The sequence below is a fragment of the Apteryx rowi genome, unplaced genomic scaffold (assembly GCF_003343035.1).
Source record: "Apteryx rowi isolate R43461 unplaced genomic scaffold, aptRow1 scaffold_37, whole genome shotgun sequence".
Taxonomy (NCBI): domain Eukaryota; kingdom Metazoa; phylum Chordata; class Aves; order Apterygiformes; family Apterygidae; genus Apteryx; species Apteryx rowi.
This window is the reverse complement of record NW_020450196.1, coordinates 616,825-644,235: the sequence shown is the minus strand read 5'-3', so window position 1 is coordinate 644,235 and position 27,411 is coordinate 616,825. Positions and strand designations below refer to the sequence as shown.

The 27,411-nt window shown below is 37.0% G+C and overlaps 1 protein-coding gene across 10 annotated transcripts in view; it reads left to right on the top strand.

Moving 5' to 3' along the window:
- Nucleotides 1-117: 117 nt before the first annotated feature.
- ZDHHC21 (zinc finger DHHC-type containing 21) overlaps nucleotides 118-27,411 on the top strand; it is a 40,801-nt gene continuing 13,507 nt past the window's right edge. Inside the window, exons 1-9 of one of the 10 annotated variants that reach the window (XM_026073531.1) lie at nucleotides 123-236; nucleotides 500-638; nucleotides 1,689-1,786; nucleotides 8,812-9,014; nucleotides 11,366-11,464; nucleotides 14,239-14,350; nucleotides 15,993-16,131; nucleotides 24,934-25,050; nucleotides 25,206-25,447. In XM_026073531.1, coding sequence (XP_025929316.1) covers nucleotides 8,861-9,014; nucleotides 11,366-11,464; nucleotides 14,239-14,350; nucleotides 15,993-16,131; nucleotides 24,934-25,050; nucleotides 25,206-25,262 — 678 coding nt within the window. In that variant the 5' untranslated portion in view covers nucleotides 123-236; nucleotides 500-638; nucleotides 1,689-1,786; nucleotides 8,812-8,860 and the 3' untranslated portion in view covers nucleotides 25,263-25,447. Of the gene's footprint in view, nucleotides 237-269; nucleotides 304-499; nucleotides 639-1,688; nucleotides 1,791-8,811; nucleotides 9,015-9,914; nucleotides 9,970-10,236; nucleotides 10,829-11,365; nucleotides 11,465-14,238; nucleotides 14,351-15,992; nucleotides 16,132-24,933; nucleotides 25,051-25,205; nucleotides 25,448-27,411 lie in introns of those variants that run through there. The other 9 variants (XM_026073527.1, XM_026073529.1, XM_026073532.1 and 6 more) reach the window with 9 other exon arrangements.

Below are 27,411 nucleotides of genomic sequence, written 5' to 3'. Positions count from 1 at the left end.
CCGCTGGGAAGCGGCGGGCGCAGGGGCCCTGGTGGCGGCCTCCCGGCTTGCGCAGCTCGGGGCGGCCCCGTGCCCCTGGCGGAGCCCTTGCGGGAGGCTCTCGGCCGGCGGCTCCGCTCGGGGGCCGCGGGGCGCCCTGCGCCGGCCGTTGGCGAGGAGCTCCGGGCTGCAGCGGGCTCTGCCCGAGGGCGCGTCCCTGTCGCTGCCCTCGGGCCTCTGCTTCGCCCGCGTTACACGTAATTTCGGAAATACTACTTTCTGTGTAAAGAGTTGGGGGAGGGAAGCTCATAGTCGACTTCATGAGTATGTCCTTAACTGCGAAATAAATAAATCCCCTTGTCCTTTTCCGCGAAGCTCCGCAATACTGCTCTTTATGCTATGTGGCAGGGAGGGTGTCCGTTGGTTTTGGGGTGGTGGTGGAAAAGGTGCTTGGGCGTTGTGCTGTGTGTGCACGCGGTTTCAGAAGGAAACACCTGCAGCCGTTGATCTCTGGTCTTAGTTTCAGACCTTCATTTTCGATCTTCAATAGCTACTGAAATGAAACTAGGAAGTTTTCATACCATTTGGACTGAGAATCAGAATGTACATAAATAACTTACACCATCTACCGAGGAGGGCTCTTTGGTCGGCATTACTTGGTGAGACTTTCTTGTATTTGCGATAAATAAGGATATAAAGCAAATGTATTGATATCAAGCCATGTCCCAGGCCAAGCAGGGGTAGCATTTTTCATGAATGCTGTAGATGCTTTTTTTACAGGAATATCTCGCAGGGTAGTTATCTATCTATATAAAAATTCAGTTTGGAATGTCTTGCCTACCTCAGTTGTCCTGTCAACAGCCACTTTATAGCTGTGTAGTGCCCAGGTGTCTCTTAACACCTATCCGCTGTATAAACATTTGCAATGCTAGGTACTCAGGGTTTTGTCATGGCAAAAATATGCTGGTGCTTGTATTAACTGGTTAGCCACATACCAGTTTTGTTAAATTGAAGAACTACAAAAACTGTAATTATAATTCTAGCCTGACAATAGCTCTTCACATAAAAAGCTTCTTAAAAGTAATTGAAAGATAARTTAGTTGTTGCATTTCCATCCAGTATTTTTTCCCTTAAGGTGTATTTTCAGCTTTGTATCTGTTATTTTTAGGCTGTRATTCTTAAGTCGACTACAGAGCATTCCAGAAAAGTCACAGATTAAAACTATTGCTGGATCTACAAGTTGGCAGATACTGTTGATAGTTGTGTGCTTGCTTTGATTATCATACAAATGCTTATGATATCTATCCCCTTTTCTAATTCACTTAAAATACAGCCTTTTTAGAACATGGTGTTTTTCTCACTGTAGGTGTGTATTGTATAGAGCATAATTTCTTACTGAAGTGGTAGTCCAGGACTACTTGCTCCCCTAAAGTGAGACAGAATGTAAAAGTACAGAATCTTGGTTTCTAGCTGTAGCTATCAGTTCTATATCAGCTATATATCAGCCGTAACAGCACAAGGAGTATGTTTTCATCAGTTTGGTGTTATACTTTGCAAGATGAGAAACTGGGTAGTGCTTGTATTGGGATTATTTATGAAACTTTTCTAAACGTTTTTGAACAGTCTTGATGCAAAACTGTGTAACTTTTAGAAGTTTGTGTTCAAACAAATCTATTAAAATAATCTTTATTTTATGTTAATATTTCCAGTTAGTGCGGAGCTTCTGTTCTCTTGGAAGTGACTTCTTGCCTGCTGGATTCATTCTGTAGTCTCATTATTCAGTGGACATCACATCAGAAGTCACAGTGTAGGTAATTATAATGAAAAGTRTGGGATTTATGATGTTGTTTATTGAATTGGTCAGACAGGAAGGGGGTTAGAAAGAAATGCTCTGTGTCCATGCATTGCTTAGAAAAGGTATTTTGTGAAAAGACAAGAATAACTTTTGAGCATATAAGAACAACTGAGTAATTTCTTGACAGATATGAAGCTTTTCACATCCACAGCTGCTCTTTGCTTTCAGATGTTTTGTATTTGAGGTGTTTATTTAGAAGAATTAGTTATAAATTCTGGTCTGAGAAGAAAAAAAATATAAAGCATCCAGATTAGTGTTATGTGTATTCTATCCTTAATTATTTTGTTGAAAATTTTTTAGATTTTACATATATCCATATTGAATGCATACTGATGTAAATCCCTTAAATTAATTGTTATTTTGCAACTGAGTTGTCAACCTGCTCATAAACTTTTTTCCCCCCTATATTGCCATTGTTTTCCTCAGAAGTCGTGCATTGTAAAAAACTTTTTAAACAGAATTATTTGAGGTCAGTTTTCTTTTCTTTGGGCATAACTTTTTTAAAGGAGTGAATGTAGATTTTTAAAAGTATGTTTAAAAACAGAAGGTTACAAATATACCTTAAATCTATGATTTAAATTGGGATCTTTCATTTTATAAATGTGCACATGGAGTTTTTTTGTTAGTTTGATTTTTTTTTCCTGCATATTAATTTATCTGTGGTATGTAAAGCAAGGGAGGAAAAGCTCACTTTAGAGGAAATCAATACATTAACATTGTTTATGCAGTATTGCTGACAGAAGTATAAAGAAAAATATAAAAAAAATCATTGTAACAGGAATGCAGTTTGTGGAACACAAAGATACTTTTTAAAAAAATTATTAAAGTAAATAATCACACGCAGGCACAAGCTAGTCATTGACTTATAAGGATTTGGAATGTATTTCCATTGTGGGAATTCTTGTTGTCTCTAGAATATCTCTTACTAGTTACTGTTCGCACATTATACTAAATAGGCCGCTGAGAAACAACTGTTTTAGTTCTTACATTCCTCTGTTACGCTTGTTGAGCTGTTACTTCCTCCTCTGAGGATGTGCTCCAAATTCTGAATTCTCTTCTGATAAGGAAAACAAATGGATTTCCTAGCGGTCAGCAGTGTTTTAGGCTGCCTGTGGTTTTGTTGGCCTCTGCATTTCTGCCAATAGCAGAAAAAAATCAGTTTGCCAAAATTTAGTACATGCCCTGAGCTGACAAAGAGAAACAAATAAGCATTATCTCATATRACTTTGCACGTCTGTTTTAAGAGGAGCATTACAAAAACAGCTGTGCTTGAAGTGCAAAGGGGCTTCTAAACAAAGATTCTTAAGTATTCTTCATTTGCATCATACATAAACCTTGCACTGAGTAGGCAATACTTTTGTAGACAAAAGCTTTTTCATCTGTAGGTTCGAAAGAAAGATACTTGTTGTGCTGAAGAATTATTCTTGATAAACCCCATGATTGATTTTAAAGTGTTTTTGGAAAGTTAGTTATTTAGTAGTCAAAGTTAGATCAAAGGTAGAAAAAGAGAGATGAGGTGACATGGGGCATGCAGAAAAGTAGGTCTGATTGGGACTAGCAAGAATGAATTATGTGATGTAAGYGATAGTAAGATCCATACTTGGCTATCATGCTGAAAGCCCAAAACACAGATCTGTTCTCATGCAGTCTAGCATTTTTTAACTCATTAGTTGCCTTTACTATTCTACATAGTAGTGCAAGTATAAAGATTAAAGTAGGTGGTGAAAAAGGCATCAATATAAAAAACCTTAAACAGCCTCTTCTTCCCCCAGTTGTTTGGTTTGCTAAAAGATCAGAGCCTGATGAAAAATTTAGAGCCAATCTCTATTATAAATGTATTGAAATTTGTTAACTTTTCACTTTTGCAAAGGTTTTCATAATGAGTGCTAATATGATTAGAGTGCACATGTTTGCATTTGTTGTCTGAGTGCCCCTAATTGCCAAAGTGCATGTTCTCAATAGCTGAATGTAAAAGAGAAATACTGGTCTTTCTTTTTCCAGTATAAAAGCAACTGTTAAGTGTAAGCAGGAGATCGAGGCTGCTAATTTTGGATATACTGTAGAAACATCAACAAGATTTGGCAATTCAGAGAGTATTGTATCTGATGCCCAGGTTGCAAGAGTAGGTGACTGCTAAAGGTCAAGTGGATGTGTAAGCACTATAGACCAAAAAATATGTATGAGCACATGTGTGTGTATCTCTGTGTGCATGTGTAAATGAGTAGAGGGAGAGAGTTTGACTGGAATGATTATGTATTCATGTAATGTGGGTTAATTCCAGCTCAGTCATGTCAGAAGAGTTGAGGACAGGAAAGGACAGGGTAGAAGCAGGGGTGAATTGATACTGTTAAGACTGAGAGAAATAGACAGGGACCTCTAGAGCTTGTCTATCCTAACTCCCCTACTGAAAACACTGTCAGCTAGAGCAGATTGCCAGGTCTGTGTCCAGTGGGGTTTTGAATGTCTCCATAGATGGAAGCTCTCCAACCTTTCTGGTCAACCTTTTCCAGTGTTGACCCCCGTCACATGAAAAAAAATTCTTTTTTTAGACAAATTTCCTATATTTCAGTTTGTGCCCACTGCGTCTCATTGTTTCACTGGGCAAAAGAATCTGGCTTCATATTCTTTACTGTCCCCCCATCAGATATTTATACACATGGATAAGATCCCCTTGAGCCGTCTCTTCTCCAGGCTAATCAGTCCCAGTTCTTTCAGCCTCTCCTTGCATGTCAGATGCTCCAACCCCTTTATATCTTTGTGGCTCTTCTGCTGTATTTGCTCCAGTATGTCCGTGTGTGTCTTGTACTGAGGAGCCCAGCACTCCAGATGTGATGAATACAGGGGAAGGATCACCTCTCTCGACCTGCTGGCAACACTTTCCCTCATGGAGTCCAGGAAGTTATTGGACTACTTTGCCTTAGGGACATGTTGCTGGCTCGTGGTCAACTTATTGTTCACCAGGACCCCCAGGGGCTTTTCTGCCGACTGGCCCCCAGGCTATCCTGGTATATAGAGTTATTTCTCTCCAGGTGCAGGACTTTGCACTTCCTTTTATTAGCTCCATGAGGTTCCTGTCTGCACATTTCTCCAGCCTGTCAAGGTCCCTCTGAAAGCCAGCACATCCACCAGTGTGTCAACCATTTTTGAAGGTGTTTTTACCACCTTCAAACTTGGTGCGCTCTGTCCCATTGTCAAAGTCATTAATGAAGATGTTAGCACTGTTGGACGCAGTATCAACCTCTGAGGTACATGACCAGTGACTGGCCTCCAGCTGGACTTTTTGCTGCTGATCACAACCTTTTGAGCTTGGCAGTCAGTCCAACTCAACTGTCCACTCATGTAGTCCATACTTCATCAGTTTGGCTATGAGAATGTTATGTGAGACAGTGTCAAAAACCTTGCTCAAGATAAACAAGCAAGATGATCAAGATAAACAGCATCCACTGCTCTCCTCTTATCTTCTGAGCTAGTCATCTAATCTCAGGAGACTATCAGGTTGGTCCAGCAAGATTTCCTCTTCATAAACACATGCTGACTTCTCCCCATCATCTTCTTGTTCTTCATATGTTTGGAAAAGGTTTCCAGGATCATTTGCTCCATCACCTTCCCAGAGATCAAGGTGAGGCTGTCCTGTGGTTCCCTTAGGTCCTCCTTCTTGCCCTTCTGAAGATAGGAGTGACATTAGCTTTCTTCAGTCCTCAGGAACTTCTCCCAGTCACCATGACCTTTCCAAGATAAATGAGAGTGGCCTCATAATGACATTGACAAGCTCCCTTGGCATGTGTGAGTGAATTCCATCAGACCCCATAGACTTGTTTATGTCAGGTTTGTTTAAATGTTCCCTAACCCAATCCTCCTCCACCAACGGTAAGTCTTCCTTGCTCCAGATTTTCCCACTGATCTGAGAGGCCTGGGAATGCTGAAGGTCCATTCAGCAGCAGGCCCACATTTTCCCTAGTCTTCCTTTTGCTGTTGCTGTATTTGTAGAAGCTCTTCTTGTTGCCCTTCATGCTTTGGCCAGATTCAACTCCTGGTGGGCTTTGGCTTTCCTAATCCCAGACCTAAATGCTCAGAGAGAGTCTCTGTATTCCTTCTTGGTCGCCTGCCCTGCTTTCACCTCCTGCATGCTTCCTTTTTACATTTGAGTTTAGTCAGGAGCTCCTTGTTCATTCCTGCAGTCCTCTCTGCTGCCTTTCCTTTATTTCCTTTCATTGAGATGGACCATTCTTGAGTTTGGAGGAAGTGGCTCTTGAAAATCAACCCACTCTCCTGGATCCCTTTGCTCTCCAGAACAGTCTGTCATGGACCTTCCAAGCAGGTCCTTAAACAGGCCAAAATCTGATCTACTGAAGGCCATGGTTGTGATCCTTCTATTTGCCTTGTTCCCTCCTCTCGTGATCCTGAACCGCACTGTTTCATGATCACTGCAGTCAAAGGTGCCTCTGGCTTTCACATCCCTGACCACTTCTTTCTTGTTTATAAGTATGAGGTCCAGCAGAGCAGCTCCCCTTGTTGGCTTCATGATTTGTGTCAGGAAGTTATCACTAATGCACTCCTGGATTGGTTGTGCACTGCTGTGTTGCTCTTCCAGCACATATCAGGGTGATTAAAGTCACTGATGAGGACTGGGTCTGTGAACCTGAGGCTTCTTTCAGTTGTCTAAAGAAAGCTTCATCTGCTTATTCTTCCTGATCAGACACTCATCACAACATCACCCACACTGGTCTTCCCATGAATCCTGACCCGTAAGCTCTCAGCTGGTTCATCATCTCTTCCAAGGCAGAGTTCCATGCATTCCCACAGCTCTCTTGCATAAATGGTGACTCCCTGTCCTCGCCATCCCAGCCTGTATCTATCCATTGCAGCACTCCAGTAATGTGAGCTCTTCTATCATATCTCTGTTATGCCAATGAGATTGTAGCCCTGCAATTGCACACAGACCTCTATTTATTCCTGTTTGTTCCCCGTGCTGCATGGATTAGTGTATAAGCACCTCAGATGGACACCCAGTTGTTCAATTCCTCAGAAAAAGTTTATGAGCTTCCCACATCATGCTGTGCTGTCAGCACTTCTTTATCTGCATCCATATACTGGAGGTTGCCCACCTRCAGCCCTGTTTTGTTGATTACAAGGTGTCTTGTCCACATCACCCTTCACCCATTGCTTACTAGCTGTGTCCACTGCTTCCTCAGTTGATTTTTTGGATCACCACCTCCCTCTTCTCTCATTCCTAGTTTAAAGCTTTCTTTAGCAGGTTGACTGGCCTGTTGGCAAAGATGCTGTTGCCCTACTTCCTCAGGTGGATCCAGTCAACTCCTAGCAGTCCTCAATCCTCAGAGACGGTCCTATGTTTTAAAAGCCCTTTTGTTGATACCAGCTGTACAAACAGTTGTTGAACCATAGTATCCGTACACTCTTCCTCAAGCCCTTCTCCCATGACTGTCAGGACTGAGGAGATACCACCTGTGCCCTTGGCCCTCACCCCCAGAGTCATATAATCATGTTTGATACACCACAGGTCTTTCCTGGCCTTATTGTTGGTGCCCATGCAGAAGAGCAGCTGAGGAAATAGTCCACTGGCCAGAAGAGCTTTGTCGGTCTCTATAGGACGTCCCAGACCCAAGCCCCTGGCAAGCAGCAAATGACCCCAGGCAGCAGACTGGGGGACGCTTTCAGTTTTTTAGACCTTGCTCATTGGTATAAAAGATTAGTAAATATAGTACTAAATCTTTTTTATGGTTATCATAAATTTATAAAAGATTTTGAGGGCACAGTAACTGTATTCAATATGCAGCACGAGTTTATAATACAAGTGTTATTTGATGCATTTTAAAATAAAAATAAGCACTTAATACTCTGCTGTACTTGAATAGGAATATTGTTAAGCTGAAAGACAGTAAACAAGGGGTTATGATAAACAGTGCATAGAAGAAGGATGGGAAAATTCCAGTTTGTGTGGGTCTGATTTTGATTAATGATCTGGAAAAAGAGGAAAACAAGGAATAAATGGAACTTGTGGGTAATATTAAGCAGAGGAATTGTTAATGCCTGCAAGTGGCATGAAACAAGCAATTAAACAAAACCTTTTGACACAGAGATGGTGTCTGACTGATAAACAAGATGAAATTTCAATGCAAAAAAAAAAAAAAAATTATAGGAATGGGAGGAAATCCATCTGAAGAGAAAGATACTTATGCAAATGCATCCTGCCAGGAAATACAATGATAGTAGTTCTTCCCTTGAAGGTTCTGATGAATATTGCTTAAAACTTTTAGTGCTGGGAAAGAACAAAAAAAAATCAGGTTATGAAATTCTGAAGTTTTTAATGTAGGACTTGGGGTTTCTTCAGTCTAGAAAATAAAGCACAGTGTGCTAAACGCTATCAGAATAGAAACCTTGATGTTTTAAGTATGAAAAGTAGTGGGAAAACATGCTATCATAAGATTCCTCTTACTGATTTATGTGAAAGATGTTAGGGAAGTGTGGTCCCATTCTCTACAGATATGTTACAAATGGCATGAAGGAAAAATTTTTGAGCAATGAGGAAAGACAATAAATTCCCAGGAAGCTTGTGAAAATTTTGTCATACCAGCTTTTAAAAATTAATCTTCCAAAATGTGTTGGGAAAATATGATAGGCAGGTGGGAGGAGAGTGTTTGTATCCTTTTCTGCTGCCACCTGGCAGACGCTGATTGCTTGCTTTCCTTATGACTTACTAGGTTTCCCAGGCACTTGTTCTACTTGCATCTTGGTGATAAATGTTACTTTTTAGTGAGGCGTAGCTAGGTAATGAAATCATAATATAGTTCTCTTCCTGATACACTAACTGCATAAGTGAAACATTTACAAGTTTTCATTTAGTTCCTTAAATCATAAGCTGACAGTTTTTTTCTCTTGAATTTGTATGGAAACCTGTAGGTTGCATGTTCCTAGTTTCACCTTCTGTTTTGTTTTTTTTTTTTCCCCAATCTCTCTAGAATCAGTTTTTCTTCGTGGATGTGACAAATTGTCATCCATTTGTATTCAATGGGTCTACGAATTCACTTTGTGGTTGACCCTCAGGGTTGGTGCTGCATGGGCCTTATTATCTTTGTCTGGCTGTACAACACAATCTTCATTCCCAAAGTCATCCTTTTTCCTCACTATGAAGAGGGACATATTTCAGCTGTGGCAATTTTGTGTAAGTCTGTTTAACTCGGTTCTTTTTTTTCTACACAGTACAAGTAATATCTTTAGGCAATAGTTAATATACGTTAGGTCAGATTATAAAGGAGAAGATGAAGGTGTGTGGCTTTAAGAGCATTGGGATACATCCTATATTTTTGCATTCTGGTAACTTGAGACTCTTTCTTTCTTTCAAAGGTATTATGGTAAAACTTGCTTGTGTGGAAACTGGGAGAAAGAATTAATAAGGCTAGGAAGATCTTTAGCTAGAACTCATATGCTAGTAACAGTTAATCAACTGTTATAGTTAGGAAAAGTTGACAGAATTTCAGGCCTGCAACCCTTAGTGCTTGTAAGAAATTGGGGGTGGTAGTATTGATGATTGACGAATTGGGTTTTGTTAGTTTCATCATATATCCCTTTATGGGTCAGCCGTAGGAGTTACGCTGGGTAAAATGCTTGAAATATAACCAGAGCCAACTTACTATGAAGATGGACCATTGTGAGTGTCCTTTCACAAAGAGGCTTTGAGGTGTAGAATGATTTGGAATGAAAACTATATCTGGATTTGAATGGGAAGGCTGAGTAATTTCCAGCTCAGTGCTGGAGCATCTACATTTTTGATTCAGTAGGAAGTATATTCTGGACACCTCTGAAAATAAAATTCATTTCTACTGGAGACCAAAGCTGAGAAAACATTACTTATATATGGCTGGTTGCAACCATGGATTGTTTCTACAGTATGATTAATGTATATTTTCCTAAACATTAATATGTTGTAGTTTGAGCAGCATTTAGATATCTTTAGGTGGTGGTTTGTTTTTATTGTTTTTTAGTATAACCAGTTCTGTCATGAGAAATCTCATAATAACTGTGTAACTAATTGTGTAATTGCTTTGTTCATGATGTTTCATAGGTGGGGATGTTTTGATGTGGAGAAGAAAAGCCTATGTTAAATCAAGCATGAAAATGTGCTGTATCCATCTCAGAATTTTAATTTTTCTTTTGAAACACCTTAATGTTTTTGCAATATTTGTGTAAAAGCAAGGTGAAGAACATTATACTGGTGGTTTGGAAAGTTATAAGAAAGCTTGCGATTATTTTGAACTACTCATCCTAAAATTTGATGTAACTGTTGTTTCTTTAATATGAGGGCTAGCATTACTGCATGCTGCAGTTGTTTGTTTTTTTGATATGTTATTAAGAGATTCTTGAAATCAAAACTTAATAAATAGGATATGAAAGATTCAAGATGACTTTGAATCTTTGCCAGGATGAGGCTGAGCTATCTTTACCATTACCGCAAAGTTTTGTGAAAAATGGGCAGAGGCTTGCAGACACATACATGCTCCTCATGTCAGTGTTTGAGATAGAGCTTTGGAGCCCAAGTTTTRCTGCTCTTGCACATCCAGCATTCATGGAGGATAGATTAGGGGAGAGGCCCATCATAAGCTAATAATAGCAAGTCTTTTGGGGTTAATGAAGGAAGTTAGGGAAATGTGCTCGTTGCTAATAGCTGGAAAGCAAGGTGAAGGATCACTTTATACTTGCCAGCTTTTCAGTTTATTTTCCTGAGTATCTTTGACTAGCCATTGACAGCTCAAGTAGTAGACTAAAGGGAGATACATGTAGCTGGTCCAATATCACAGTTCTGTTTGTGAAACCAACTGGCCAAGTATGTCTGGAAGAACACATTCCCTTAGAGCTTTCAAACTATGTCCTGTGAAGCTTTGGTGGATGGCACAGAGCTAGTTTATGAGCCTGATGGATCTGTGAAGTTATGCTGGTTAAAAAGTTAGGTTTACAGCTGTTCCAGAACTTTGGGACCTTGTAAGTTGCTCTGTAAGCCCAAATGATGGGAGTTTATCCAATGAATGTAAAAGTTGATGAATCATGGAGATATCAATACAATACGTTGTGATGGATTTTTTTTTTCTTTCAGTTCATTTAAAAACTAAAGAAACTACTTATAATGACCATTGCTTTACGTGGGGGTCTTGAAAAAGCAGTTATTTACACTTTGTATAATTAAAGAGTGTCCTAATCTGTCCCCACCAAGATAATAAAATAGAGTTTTTAAAACTTTTTTGCATGTTAAACACTTAAGCAAAGTGTTAAAAGAATAATTGCTTAACACTTGCTTTGTAGAGAGGGTTTATTATTTATATTAGTAAGTACATTTGTTTATTAGCAAATCCAAAATACTGTTGACTGTAATCAGATGAAATTTTTGATATGTTATCTTCATTTTTTACACTTAACTTCTCTTTTGCAATTTTTACTTGCTTGAAATATTTAAAGTGTGATGTATTATTACTCCTGCTTTTTTTTCTGCCTGAGTGTAACCAATGTTATATATTTTTTCAGGTTATTACTTTTGCTCGTTGTTTTGTATAGCTTCATTACTAAGAGCCTCGGTAGCTGATCCAGGAAAACTACCTGAAAACCCAAAGATACCACTTACAGGTATAAGATATTTTTAAATAATACAGGATAGGCTGCTGCAGTTGTTTTCTTATCTTAATTTTAATAACTCCTAGATTATAAATAACAGTAACAATAGAGTTTAGGTTCTTTTGAATTTTTGATTAAAAGTCACTTTTATGCCCTTGGAACAATTGGGATTCCATCTGATCTTATGAGATTTAGTTGAAACAATGAGCAGTCTATGTTGAAACCTGTGTAGTGTTAATGACATGAAAAAGGTCATTTTAATTTGCTATTTCTAACTCACAAATTGCTAGCATTTTTACTTGTGTAGACCCAAAGCTTCTTTTTAAAGACTAATATTTCATCAGAATTTTTGCTATGCAGGATATTCTGCTAGGTAATTTTCACTGGAAAGAATTGTTTTGGGTTCTAGGCTTTCAGACATATTGCATATACTTCTGACTTGCTTATATTTGCTAAAAAAATGTTTAGAGATGCTTAGTGATTATAATTCTATAGCTTTTTCCTAAGTATGTTTATGAGATATTAAAAGCAGTAGTATAAAGTACTATTATGCTGGATTTTACCTGCTTGTGAGGGACACATTTTATTGCAGTGATGTTGGTATTGGTACATTGGTGTGTTAACCAAATAAATGTGGCACTGGTTTATCCCACAATTCCTGTATGGTATCCAAGGCACCTGAAATAGGAGAGAATTTAGAACATTCTTAATTTTCCATGGAGAAAGCCAATATTTTAATGAATTACTTGTTTTATGATATTAAGGTATTTTTCTAATGGATAGAGCTTTTACATGGCAGTTTAGAATGTAATAGGGTTATTAAACAGCATGAGCTTTGTCACATAAACAGAAAATGCTTTTTGAATGTGAAAGATGYATCAAATGTAGTGAGTGGTGAATGTTTCTCCTGCAACATGATGGAGGTCAGGAGTAACATTGCTCTCTTTAAGAGCAGTGAGAGTCTAGGATGGAAACGCTACCTCTTTGGCCTCAGCCCGGATGTTATGACACCCACAAACTACACAGGAGGAAGGGATGTATCTCCCTGAGATTCAGATGTGAAGTTGATCTTAGAAAGTCTCATGTCAGTGTTCTGCTTCTGATAACTAAGCCTTTTATCAGATAAAAGTGGCTTAGGCTTGGGTTCCTCAATCAAAGCTGCTGCTGCAGGAATAGCAACATGGAATCTGCAAACTGATAGGGTGAATGAACACACTTGATAAAGTTGCAGACAGGTAACCATTACAAACCATTTACTTTCATGCCCAAAGGGTTCTTGCTCTTTAGGGGGATACCTTTGAAGAGCTCTCCAAACTTTGATATTCATGCTTCACTTATTTCATGACATCTTTGTAGATCTGAAAACAGAGCACTTGGGCTTTCTTATGATAATGATGCTGTGATTTGATTTGTGCTATATAAGGGATTTTGTCCTTTTTAAAGTAGCACTTCAGTTCTCTGGTGTTCTGTAGGTTGGTAGCAAGACACGTTTTTGCATGGTCTGAATCATATTTGATAATGAGGTTGGGTGTTTCTAAACTCTCCTGGTAGCTACGCTATTAGGGAGTGACACCTTTGTGACATTAGATTCATGGGAACAATTGTAAATCAGCTTCCATCTGGTGTTATCACTAGTTCAGTGATATCTGATATTTCTTTACTTCTAGCATCAAAATGTTATTTTACAGCAAGAAAGACGAGAGCTGCCAGCAGGTTGTCCAGAAATGCTAAATTTAACTCTATTTTCTTTACACAGTGACAATTATTTTACAATACAAAATTTCAGAATGTTGTACTGAAAAACTAAGCTTAATTTTACTTTTCTCCTTGGGATTTAATAAATTTCTCTGCATTAAAAAAAATCTGTTTAAAGGGAAACAATCAGTCAAAGCATTTTAATATTCTCAAGCATGCACCTATTTTCTTTAAAGAAAGAAAATATGTATTTTTGTAAGTTAAAGTACTACAGAGTTGTTGTGGTTTYTTTTTCCTCTGTAAAGATGAAGTACTTTCTGAACATGTCATTAGAGTTCTCATTTTCAAAGGTTTCCTCTAATTTGGGAGAGCCAGTTTGAGGTATGTAATAGATAAACTGAACAATAGTAGCTCTTGTTAGTTTCAACTATAGTATTTGTGAGTATTCCTATTCAGTATCTCTGGAGATCAGCTTAAAGAATCTCACATTGGGCATTCAAAACTAGTGTGTAATTTTAATTACAAGCCTGTCTTGTATCTGTGTGTTCCTTGCTTGCCCTGTCTATAAAACTGTGTTTTGAGATGCATATCTTAAAATGCTTTGAGATGGAAGATGGTTTGGAAGTGTTCATTGTGCTTTTTATTTTAGTTAGCTTGTTTTGACCAGTATGCATAACAGTCTTCCCTCAGAAGAGTTTGGAATGGTAGGGAGATGTTTTTTTCACAATAGATGTATAACAAAAGAATAGAACTAAGAAGGATTAGAATGAAAAATTATGCTTTTACTTATTTATACCTTGTTTCAGTGACAGCTTTTGTGCTGTAATAATAACTCTCAAGAAATATGTGAAAAGAGAATTTTGGAAAAGGAAATTGGCACAGAATGGTAAAATAAATGCTAAAGTAGTATCTTCTGGTTTAATTAAGGTGGCAATGGGAAAAAAAGTTTCTTATAAACTGCTTAGTTGTGACCCTATGCATTGGTCATAGTAAGAATTTTTTTCTCTTGGAATCACTAGCATTTGCATTTATCATGAGCTTACCATATCATGTTTAAATCTCTCTAATCTGTCTCTAACCTTTTTTCCTAGAACGAGAATTTTGGGAATTATGTAACAAATGCAACATGATGAGACCAAAGCGCTCCCACCATTGTAGCCGTTGTGGACATTGTGTTAGGAGGATGGATCACCACTGCCCATGGTAAGACCATGCCATTTGTTCTGACAGTCTGCTCTTGTTTTAGTGAATCGGGTCTTTCTTATTCGTTTCAAAGTTCATGATCTTGATTATTGCTCATTTGTCATCTTTCTTTTCCAATTGTGCTTAATTGTTTAGGGGTTTAAAGCAGGGTAAGAACAGCTTTGGGACATCCTTATGTCTACAAGTACAGTTGACAGTAAGAACTGTTGCTGTGTTTCCTTTAAAAATTGTCAAATTATTATATGCTGATGTCATWTAGTTTTGGAGCATTCACATATTTTGATTAAAGAATTGCAACTTTTATTCCTAGAGCTGACATCAGCATAATTCATTTGTAACTTCTTTGTTGCAATTTAAATTCTCATGCTGAAAAAGTTATTCTTTGTAGGAAGTAGAACATAGAATATTAGACATAAAAATAAACATAGACATTAGACATAGTAAAACATAGAATTTATGTTTATTCGGGTGAAATAAAATATTGGATGTCTTTTTTATAATAACCAAAATAGTTGGGGTTTTTTAGATAGTTTTGATTTTTAGTTTACTGAAGGATACATGAATGGCTGTGCTGGGTAGAAAATGTTACTGCCTCACACTATACCCCACTTGTTATTGTATTTCTGGTTTCATAGTGAAATCGGTCATGTGAGTGTTTCCTAACTAGTTTCAGTCAAAATGAACTAAGTCAAGCTTTCTATTTAAACTAAGTCAAGCTAATTGTTTGTTGCTTAAAATGAAGATGAACATTTCTGCCAGTGATATGAGGGGTCATTTCCAGCAAGACAGCAATGATGAGCTGCAGAGGACAGAATTGAGGTCAGGATCCTCCTACACTGATTTAGCCATTTTTCAAGTTACCCTTTTTGTCTATCTCCAGTTTAGAAAATAGTGCCAGTATAATGATTTTGTCATTATGGCTTAGCTTGGTATTAATGTCTGTGCCAGCGCTTGTGCTAGATTTATGCTTGTATGAAATTGCACCCCTGACCAACCTGATTATATCAATATAAGTTCTGTGAAGCAACCTAGACCTAATTTTCAAAAGTTTTGAATCTCCCAGTTAGTATTTACAGAATCCTTGCTGTTCTTTTACTCCTTTGTGTTGCTGTCTGAAAAAGAACTTTCTTAATAGAGGTGTCTGTTTTCTGTCTTCCAGTTTTTCAAACTGTTCATTTGCTTTTCAAATTTCTGGATTCTACATAGCTCACCGTGGGTGAAAGCTATTACGTGGCAATAAAATAATATACAATACTGTGAAATTTTGCAAAGTTTATTTTCATAATCTTGTTACTTGGGTATTACTTAAAATTGTAACATATTACACAAAGTATATTTTCATTACATGAACATAGGAAGAACTGTCTCCTGTACTAAATAGTCATTTCAGTAATTTAGCCTACGCTTTGAATCACAGTGTAGGCAAACCTTTCTTCACAATAACTGCCATCTTTAACATAGAGACTATCACTCTTATTAAGAATGGAGTGATTAGTCAGTAGCTCTTGCATATTGCCTATGAATTATCACAACTTCTCATATACACAAGTGGTAATAATCTTCACTTGTCTCTTTATATTGTAACTACATTGTTAAAAAGCCTTGATATTACTGTTTTTATATATACTTTGTTTCTCTGCAGGATTAATAATTGTGTTGGTGAAGACAATCATTGGCTGTTTTTACAGCTATGTTTCTACACTCAGATTCTTAGTTCCTATACATTGATACTTGATTTCTGCCATTACTACTACTTCTTGCCACTGAAAAAAGATAACTGGGTAAGACTCTGATTTCTCTACAAAGTGAACCAATAGCTAATACTACAATATAATTTATTTTGGTATCTAGCTACTAAATGTTACTGCCATGTCACCTGTTCACATAGATGTATATTTTCAAGTGAGCAAATAGATTTGTGGTAAGAACAGAGGAGCATCCTGAAACGATTACAATCTCTGTGTTAAAAAGACAACATTAGTTTTCTTAGAAATCTAGGAAAGGAGGATAAAACCAGTGAGGTTCCTTTAGAAGTGACTGGTGAATTCTGGGAAGAAACAAAGTAACTACTTCAGTTGTATTAATATTCCTTTTGGCTTTCTTCAAAGTAAATTTATGCGGAATGTACTTTTCTTTCCTAAATCTCTATTGGAAAATGCTGATATCACCAGAGAAGTGAGAGAAAACATAGTAATTCTGAAAGGAGAAAAATGTACATTGCTTTTGAAGCAATATTGTGTGTTGCTTTGAAAAGATTTTAAGAGATGTGGATAAGGGGAGAATGAAATTTGGCCTGTTACAGTTGGGCTGTATGCTATTTTGATGTTTCAAGGTTTTGTGCCTGCAAAATGCAGCTGAATACCCAAACAGTAAAAATGGATTTACAAATTGGAATTCAATAAAAAGGTGTTCTTCAGTTATGAAATTAAAGTCATAAAGTCTCTGTAGTCAGTGCTTGTTTATCTGTATTATCAGTAACGTTCAGAATATTCAAGAGTTTTGCTTGAAAGTTGCTGAATATTTGACTGTGCTGAAACAGGAAAGCTGATACTCTTTTGAAAAAATGTTATAAGATCTAGCTCAGAAAGAAAAGTAAAAATCTCTACCCAAAATCTGAAATAAACTTTGTATTTGTCTTGAGCTATGAAAAGTACAAGCATACTAAATAGAAAAGCCTAGAAAGCAGATTCTAAATTAGATTTAAGATTATGTTCCAGGTGCCCCATATGAAGAAGAGACCAGAACCATTCCAAAGATTGGTAATGTGTACTAAATTTAGTTTTATTTTGTTTTTTTTTTCCCCAAGTCCTGAAGTGCTGCAAACTTTTTCCTCCATTTTGATGTGACACACCAGCATATTCTCTTCTGGTGGCTTCACACCCATCTTTCAAGAGTGCTGGAAATTGGCACTCAGTTATAGGTAAGGTAAGTCCTATTTTTCCCATTTTGTTGAACAACGTAAAAGTTTATTATCTTATTTTGTGTCCTAAATGGTATAAAATAAGATTATTAAACTTCCTGAAAATTTTCTACTTCTGAAAAAGAATTGGACTTACCCTTTTAAGCTTCTTATTTGCTCCCATATCAGTCTGCACTGGATGTGAAGTCCCCAGAGAAGCATATGTGAAGGTGATGGGTCAAATGCAAGCTGAAAAATATAGGAGTACTCCTTGGAACATCCAAAATTAACAAAAAGTCTTAAATTGAAGTTGATAATGTCAAATTTTTATTATTTGGAGTGTGCCAAAATTGTGGATTTTTGCAAATCTTTCTCAAAATAACCTTTTGGTTCTGAGGTGGTTTTCTATGTTAACTTTTTCATTTATATGAATATTTCCATTTAAAGATTTTAAAGGACTCTAGAAGCATTGAAAACAGAAGAGGTTTTGTGTGCTTTGATAATCTTTCCATAGCCACTGCCCTTTAAACTGAGACAAACCTGTAATAAATGTCTCTGAAAGTGAAGTGCCCACATTAATCAGTTCGTCTCCAGTTTGTTGCCTGGAAGTGGGCTTTTTATGTTCACCTTGTTACAAACATAGATTTGAGGGAACTGTTTTGATTTGCTGTAGTTGCTTTCAAGTTAAAAGGAATATGACAGTTGCAGTATTTCTGTATTAGTGAAGTGATGAATACAGTTATCTGAGTAAAATTATTGTGGATACATTATGCTTTGGGTTTTAGTTTCATTAGTTCTTCCAATGTTTGTAATTTTTAAACTAGATTAGCCTGCTACATTGTGGAGGATATAATCATATACCATCTATATTCTGCAGGCATCTTGTGTAAAGAATTTGCAGGTTTTAAGTGCAAGGAAGTCTCCATGATTTAGTATTTGAACTGAATATTGGGTTGGGCATTGCAGTGCTTCCCAAAGGACTGCTACTTTCCTAAGATAAATTCTTTGTTTGGCATAGGCAGAGCTTGTCTAGTGGTGTAGTTTAATGGTTGAGAATGTTTCCTTTTGACTTGTGAGAGCCTCTTGAATGCTGCAGTTTGCTGTAAGTAATTACACTGTGTTTGGACAATGAACTCAAGTTTCTGACTGTCAGCTTTACTTTTTAGAAGGAGGATGGGAAGGTATCAAATTCTTTGCTTGGAGATGGTAGGCAAGAGGAGAAACGGGAAATAATGTTTACTTTGGTCAGATTAGGACCTCCTGATGTTAATAATAAATGGTTCTGAAAATGAGTATGTATAAAACTTTGATCTTCATTGTTCAACTGGGTTAATTTCAAGCCTTTTGGAGAGAGACCTATTTTTAATATGTACCTTTAAGGAGATGTGGCAAGTTAGGATGCAGAGTACTCAATAATTGTTGTGAGCCAGTTTAATGCATTTGCCTAAGCAGTGCATTTGATTTCTGTGTTTGGATGCCTAAATCTACAGAGAGTCATGAAAAAATATAATTCATTGTGGGGGGTTGTTTTTGGCATGATGATAGATTTGCATGTACGGACACTTCAAATGACACTCTTAACATTTGAAAAACTGGATCTGTGTTATAGTATGTTTGTGCTTCAGCGTGATAAAGGTGTTTACACTGTGTATAAACTTGGTAGATACAGCAGGTCTAATCTGTTCCTGGTTGTATTGCCTTATTAAGTCTAGTCGCTTAACAGTATTTGGCTTTCTCAGTTTTTCAGCTGCAGGATGGAGTGTCCTAATTCAGAAAATTAAGAATAATTTGTCTGGGAGTATAGTCAGCATTTCTGTCTGAAAGAGGATATCAGAGCTCTGTTTAGCTGTTTTTTGATAGTGTTGCTGAGGATTTAATATCATGTAACTGTATGCCACAGAATCATTTGTCAGAATTATGTCCCTTTGACATCACATGAGCAGGACAAATGATAAGACCTGGTCACCATTAGTTAGGTGTTTAGGCAATCATCCACAAGACTGTTTTAATCTTCTGATGCAAATTAAGCCTGAAGTATGATGACATTCCAGAGACCCCAGTACATTCTGCCTTTCACAGGAGTGCCATTCTTTGTAGACATTTCTGGCTTTAACCAAGAGCTTTTTTTTTTTTTTTTTTTCTCTTTTAATTGATAGGAGCTAGTGTTTACCACAGATTCAAAAACTGGATAATTTTTTCTAAATGGCCATCTGGAATTAGCTTACTTCCTGCTCATTAAAAATACTTGTGATCTTTTTGGCTGTGTGCCTTCATCTTTTTTTTATTTTTATTCTTTGGATACAAAATAATACACAGTACAGAAACTGTAAAATTAAAACTCTTTTTAATGTTATTAAGAAAGAATCACTTTCTCACAATACTGGTTAATGTGTTGTGAAAATATGATCACTGTATGCATTTTAGCATTTTTTCTCAAATCAGAACTTGCATTATTAYTTTTAAAGGTTTAAATAAGAAAAACCTGAACAATTTTTAATTAAGTATGCTAAGATAGGGGTGATAACTTTAAAGCTAATGAAGGAAGATACTTATCTTCAGCAGAGACATGATCTTTCAGTGTCATGCCTTATAAGCAGAAGGCTGCTTTGTAGTATTTTCGGCTCTTTAATTGATGTACTTTCAGAATGATGTGTTGCTGTTATTGCTTCTGTTTGTCCAGCAGGAGGAGTACGATTACTGCTAGAACTGGAAGAAATAGGGTCTAGTAATTAAATCATATATGTAAGATCCTAGCAGAAAACACATAATTCAAATAAGACTGCATATGAATCCCTCAGCTAGCTTGGGTGATTTTCAGAAGCTCAGTCTGGGATGTTTTTAGTTTTGCACCTTCATTAAAACATCCAGGACAAGAAGTCTGTATCATTTGTGGTTCTGCAGTCATATGCTGTATATTATGGAAATACCATTACTTAACTAATTCTTGAAGAGTGTTATGAGCTCTGTTGGTGGAGGTGGAAGGAAACATCAGGTAGGAAGCACTGTAGCACCATCCACCTGCTAACCAGAACTCAGATTTCCCAGTTTCAGATAACACGTGTTGGGAAAAATTCATTAAATTTTGTGAGAATATTATTTAAAGTAATATTTATTTCAATATTGTTGGGKTTTTTTATTAACTATTTATTATTAATTAAAATCTGAAAATATGTGTCATCCTGTAAATTCCAACCAGTTTTTTTATTCTAAAGAGATTCTAAAGTAAAAACTTTCTCTTAGGGTCATGAAGTGTCTTAGGGTCATGAAGTGATCAACAGGATAGGAGAATTTGTTTAAAAAATGGACAATCAGTGCCTCCTCAATGCTCAAAAAAAAAAAGCAACCTAACCCTGCTCTCCTTCTATATAATTATAAGGACAGTGTATGAACCTTGAATGAAGCGGGGAAAGTAAATTACCTGATCTACAGGAGAAGATAGGAATGAAAGGATAATATTTTATTAAAACTAAGTATATTGGTAGTAACATTTTTATGCCAAGATCATGTTGCCTTTTGTTAAAATCTTTTTCACATCTATGATTGTTTCAGAATTATTACTATGGATTGAACTCTGAGTAGACTGTCATCTTTAGAATCTCTTCTAAAAATGCTCTTCCCATTTTCACTTTAATCCAAATCAGTCTTGGATCAGACCTTGGAAAATTAGAGATTTAATAGACCTGAAATAGGTTTAAATCAAAAAAGTGCTTAACTTAAGCATCCATTCTTACTCATAATAAATATATTTACAAAAGGACTTAAGAATGCAGCTCTTAAGCTATGAATTCATTTTCTTTTTTTTAAGCTAGGTGAATATTCTCCCCTCTTTCCTCCTGCTAACCCTCTAGCCTGTATTTTTGTTCCGTCTTTTTTCAGTCCGATAGCCTAGCTTTGTTCTGTGTTTTACACTTTTTTTACTGTAGCCAGGTTGATATACTGACTTCATCATCAGCCTGAGGCAGACATCTGCAACTGAGAATAGACGAGCAGACTACCATGTGTTACATGAAGTTTCTTCTGTATCCATCTCTCCGAGAGAAAGATGAAGTGTCTTACTTTTATTTTGTTAGTATATTGATTTCTGTGTATATCATATTTCAGTAAAGAAGCAAGACTGAAGAAATAAATAAGTCTTACATTGAAAATGAAAAGTTATGAAGGCTGTTTTGCGCCTTGTCTCTTCTGGAACCTATACTGTAGCCCTGTGTTGGCCCTGCAGAAAGCTCTATTTTCTCTACAGAACTTGCTGTTCTTAGAGGCTGGAGCAATGGAAAGTAACCAAGGCTGCACATATAAAGCCTTGAAAATAACCCAGTGCTCCTAATGGCAGGGACCTATTAAAGGTTTCTGTGCATGTATTAGCAGGGTAAAAAGAAACTTGAATTTAGAAGTGGTGGTCATATCTTTTCAACATACTCATGACTTCCATTGATCAGTAAAGGAAAGGAATTGGTTATGATCTTGAGCTGGATCCTTTCAACCCATCATCTGTGTTAATATAAATCTATAATGCCTATTTTTCTTAATCACTGTTAACATTGATTATTCGGGAGCATCTGTGACAGTTGATGCTTCCAGATAAAAAAGCAGTGTATGTTCTGCCCTGGGGCTGAGGAAGTTTTGTTTGAATCTCTTTTTCACAAATATTAGCTTTTTGTGGAATATTTTGGTACTAACTATGAAGGTAAAGGTGCTAGACCTCTTGGTTTGTAATGCAACCCTCAACGTAAACTTCCAGACGTACACTGTCTCATTTTGTATCAGTTTTCTGCTATACATTTCTGCTGTCCATCTCTTTTATAAGAGGCCAAGAATCCTTGTGGTTTGACTGGAAGTCTAGAAATAGTGGCTAAAGGGGACATAAAAAACTTGGAACAGGCACCAGGCAGAGGCAGGCACAACTGAGCAGAGTACTGTACATAGAAAAACAATGGCAACAATTCACATGAACTCTGAAAATCAGAGGCTGTGGTGCTTCCCAAAAGTAAGGAGAAAGAGGGCTACCTGAAGTGCTGGTCTGATTATTAAACCTCTGCACAGAGTGATGTCCTAAACCAAAGTCACAGGTATGAGCCTAGCCCAGTGGGGAAAAAAGTGCTATAGGACAAAACCCTTTTGTCTCGTGAGAGACAGTTCTTGGGTTGCTGATGTTAGCTGAGGTGTGCTTATGCTTTGCAGCTCAGTCTGTTTAGTTCTTTCTTTGAGCACATACAGTGTGATTTTTTGGGGTCAGACAATCTCTGTACTCACTCTGCACAGAGATGGGTGAGTCTCAGTTGGTGTTTGAAGAAGATGGATCTGTCCAAAATGTATTGAAACAAGGACTGATTAATTGTTGACTAGTTATTTTGAGGTGATTTTATGGTCTTGGGTGGTTTCTTAGGGGGAAAAATGTTTCTGTCAGTCCTGAGAAGGAATAATAAAAACAAATCGGGATGAACTTTTATGTCATGTACCAACATGCTAGATGTGTAATTATTATTATTGCTGTGATTTAAATAGTATTTTTAAAAATATCCTTTTTTTCCAGTCTTTATGCAGTTGCCTTTCTGTTTCAAGATACAGTGGTGAAAGCAGTTCAATTGTTAAGGTATAATTACCAAAAGACTCTATTCCTAAATATGCTGAGGGTCTTTTTAACAAATATTGTCCTGTCTGTACAGATTTCTAGGTGGGGGCCCAGTGTTGGTTTCTAGGCCATCACTGCCTTAGAGACAAATTGTCTGAAAGTTAGTACAGTTGGTTTTGAGTTGCTTCTCCTAGGGACAAGTAATGGCTAGAAGAATGTTGATGATGTCACCTCCTCTCACTATTTGTTCAGCAAAATAAATTCTTTTGTGGTGGATGCTTTCTTCTTTTAGGGAGAAAGGAAGGAAAGAAAGACTAAAATTCTATGGGCTTCACTACTGTATCAAAGTACCTTTTCTGTACCTATTGCCTCATAATACCTAACAGTTAAAAGACAGTTTGTAGTTTTAACATGGTTTAGAAGGGTGAAATACAAAATGCATGCTGCCTTCTTTTTCACTAGGATTTTCTGTTGTAGTGTGTAAGTTGATGTCATCTTTTCCTGCTGAAAATGGTCCCTTTAATTAGCATCTTAAGGGGTGCTAAGATTTTTTTATTTCATTTATTTTAATTAAATGGAGGAACATGATGCTAGATCCAGAATGTGACTTCACTTTTGGCACTCTCCTCTTACACTTCTATGTTTTCTGTCAAGTTGAATTTGAATTGAATGTGTGATTCAGTTAAAATACATTAAAACATTTCTGAAAATAAAGTGACATACATAAGGAGGTATGAAGAGAAAGTGTTTTAGAATCAATAGATCTTGGTGTCTTACCCTGTTTTTCTTTAGAAATTTAATGGGGGAGTTGGAAAGGGAAATAAAAATGAGCTTGCCTGCTTTTTTGGGGTTGGTTTAACTTTGAATGAACTAGTTACTGAATAAATAGAGTTAAAAAAAATGGAAATGAAGAATACTTTCTTTAAGTTTGGATGTTTTTACACAGCTTTAGCAGCCAATATGAACATCTTTATAATTCTTTATTTAATGTGCCTGGCTTTATCGTTTGAACTTTCACATAAATAATTCAAATGTAGTATCAGACTTTTTAACTAAAATAGAATTTGCCCTAACTGTTCCTTGTTTAATTAAAACCCAATATTCCTAGATCTAAGAACTCCTCTTCCTTAAGTCATAGTGATTCTAAATAAATAAAGTTCAAAAGCAGTAGGGTTTTTTTCATTCAGTTCACTTTTATGTTCTAGTTGTAATTTAAAGTTTACTTGAAAGGGTTTTAATAGTTCCCTGCTGTGATCCGGCTTTTCTAAGTGAAAGAACAGATGTGTATATTCAGAAGACAACCTTGAGAACATAATCATAACTTATAAATAGGGGAACGGGTGTGCTAACTCATTACTGAGGGGTAAGATAAGGTGTGAACTTACAGTACATCTGCAGTAACTGCCATGTACAAATGTTTTCCTGTGATAAAAATGAGATAATTTGTCCTTTGAAAATGATCTAAAAAACTCTCTTATATTTACTGCTGGGTGAAAGCAAGCTTTCCAGAGCAGCTTCTACCTTGAGGCAACTTGTTTGTAAGACACTTGAGGCCAAGATTTTATAGATGAAGAAAAGTTTGTGTTGGATAATAGGCAGCATTATAGTTAGACCAATCCAATACAGATGCTTTGATTTTATAGGTACCATCTTCAGGAGTTGAGCTAGGAATGTTGTTTTTTTGTTACAAAAGAGGTGATGTTAAAATGAAATTTTCTGTGGCTGGGAGCCAATATTAAAAAGCCTTATAACTGAGATTTTTAGCAGATTGGTTTTCTTATGTTTTGAAACTTTTGTGTAGCAATCCAGCATGGTCTGAGGTGGAAAAAATCAGGATTAAACCATCTGAGTTTACTGTATTCCCAAACCTTAAATATCTGAGTGAGCTTTTTGGTTATCTGGCCAAGAAGTGCTTACATATATACATAAAAGATTCTTGTTTATAATTTTAGCACATAAATACATCAGTGAATTGCCACGTAGCTCAAAATCCAGTGTTTGCCTTTTACTGTAAGTCTTTGGGGACAGCTGTTATCTAGTACTACCACTGGGTTCAAGGACTTAATTTGATTTTTTAAGTGCTAAAGTCTCTTCCTTCTTTCTCTCTTGTTCTAGGATGTTTTTGTATGTAGACATGAACTTGCTCTTTTAAGAATATCTGCCTTCATGGGTATAATAATACTAGGTGGAATAAGTGGACTCTTTTACACTCAGCTAATGGGTATTTTCACTGTAAGTATCTAATCCCTTAATTTTAGAAATGTATTTTAATTTTATTATCAATAGAATTAATAAAAGCAGAATGCATTGTAAGGAAATAATAGAGAAACACTTCCACTATGAGGCACCTATTTCGTATATGCTATGTCAAGACTCTTGTCTCCAAGGAAATCTTACGAAGCCTTCTTTCAAAGAAGTGTCTAATACTACACCTATTGAGGTAATTTCCTGATTTGTAGTAGTGAAATAAAACCGTATGCTGCCCAGAAAATGAACAATGGATTTACAATGAAATACAAGGTATGTATTTTGTAGTTCTTGATTTTTGCTTTTGTTTTAAACTCTTAGTTGCTCTGGTCTCAGTTAGACATTGTGACAGTGAGGCCCACTGGTTAATCATACATTTTGAGAACACAGCCTTTTTGTTAAGTATTTTAATAAATCTTCTTACTTTCATATCTTTTCAGTTAATAAACTGTGGCATGGGATCATGTACAACATACAGTCTAAATGCATATTCTGTATTTAAAGTTACAGGAAAAAAAACCCTCTGCATGGAAGCATTTTCTAGTTAAATGAATGACAATGTAATAAATATCTGCAAGATACAAGCTTCTTTTTGCTGCAACATGCTTTTTTGTACACTAGAAATTAGTCACTGCCAGTGAATTGTTTAAAATTGTCTTGAGAATCTGTGAAAGTGAAGTTTTCCAGTACTGAACAAAGAGAGAGTATATTAGTCAAATCTGTACATGTCTGAAAGAGTGTATGATTTGGCCAGCAAAACTTTTATTAATGACAACAATGTGCAAGATGACAGCATCTTTTGCATGGTGAGTTGCATGGTGACTGCAGCTGATTCTGAGGTCTTGCTGAGATTCCATTTTGGGATTGTGAGGGTTTACAGAATATTAACTCGTGTAGGTGCATAACGGAAAAACTCCTAACCATGTGGCGTAATGCCTTTGTATGGAATAAAGGACAAAAACTACTGTATAGTTTTTACTTCTGTTAGATAAAACTGTAATACTGTTTATTACCTTTCTCTAAGTTATTGCCTCCTGTTTTTTGTCTGACTTCATCTATGCTGTGTATTATTTTTGTTGTTCTCCAGCTGCTCTACCAGGCTGTTTTTTGCACCTTCTTTTGACCCACTGGTCTGTTTACCTTTGTCCCTGTTTACTGTGTGCCTCTTTTCTGTTCTGGGGCTTGCTGACAGGATGTCACCTCCCTGTTTGAATGCTGGCACACAACCTTTGTGTCTGTCTACTCTAGAGTCAGGAATTTATTCTAATCCTGCACTCTGTCCTGCTGAGTATCTAGCTGAAGTGGTGCAGACGTCTGGATTTTGCTGCTCCCCACTCCCACAGCAAGGAGAGAGAGAAGTTCAGGGAGCCTTAGAGTTCAGACATTGGAATGTGGCCTTTGAGTGTCTGTTAAATAGGTATCTGAGAAGTACTACAATAAAAGATGGAAATGATTTAGAAGAAAGCAAGGGACAAAACCTAAATCTACAATTCTGTCCAAGTCACCTGTTTATGCTACCAGGAGCTGGACTAAATTTTCGTAGTGATCAGCATTTATCCAGATGCCACTAGTATACATGAAACAAACTCTCAGACTGAAACTGATTCTGTTTACAGAAACACCTGAAACTTGGGACATTTCTGTTTTGGCACAAGATACCARCTGTGCTGCCTCTGAGACAGGCATGAATTCGCAGAATGTTCTTGTACCCTTCTGCACCTTAACACCTTCAGTCGGTCAGCAACATTGCAAACTCTTATAAAATAGTATAAAGCTTCTTCATTCCACGTTAGTTGTACAATATACTGTGATGTATGTCATTGTACTTACTGAGCTGACCACTACCTTGGAACAGGTGTGAGCTCATAGCATTTCAGCTCTAACCTCCTTTTCTGTGCTCAAAATCATAATTCCATGGATGGTTGAGCTGCAGTAGCCCTGGATGTTCTCTTTTCTGTCCTCTTTGTCAAACTAAATAATTACATTACAAGGGCCTATGGCTACACTTTCTGACTGTGGTGGGTAGAGAGAGTATTAGGCTCTAATTCTACAGTACCCTGAGGCAGGCAGAAACTGCAAGCATGCAGAAGCTTGTTACAGCCCAGCTTTAGTGCAGGGATTACTCAGGTTTGGGCCACTGTGAAGGAATAAATATGTAAAAAGCATAACCACCTGCCCACCRTTACCCAAGGATATCCCCTTCTGGCTTCTCAAACAATACAACGTGCTGCTATTTTTTTATTTGAGAAACTCTAAGGGAAACTATACAGGTGAAAGAAACTGGCTTCGTAATTCAAAGTATGGGCACAAGATGATATTATTTAGAAGGATGCTGCTCAATGCATG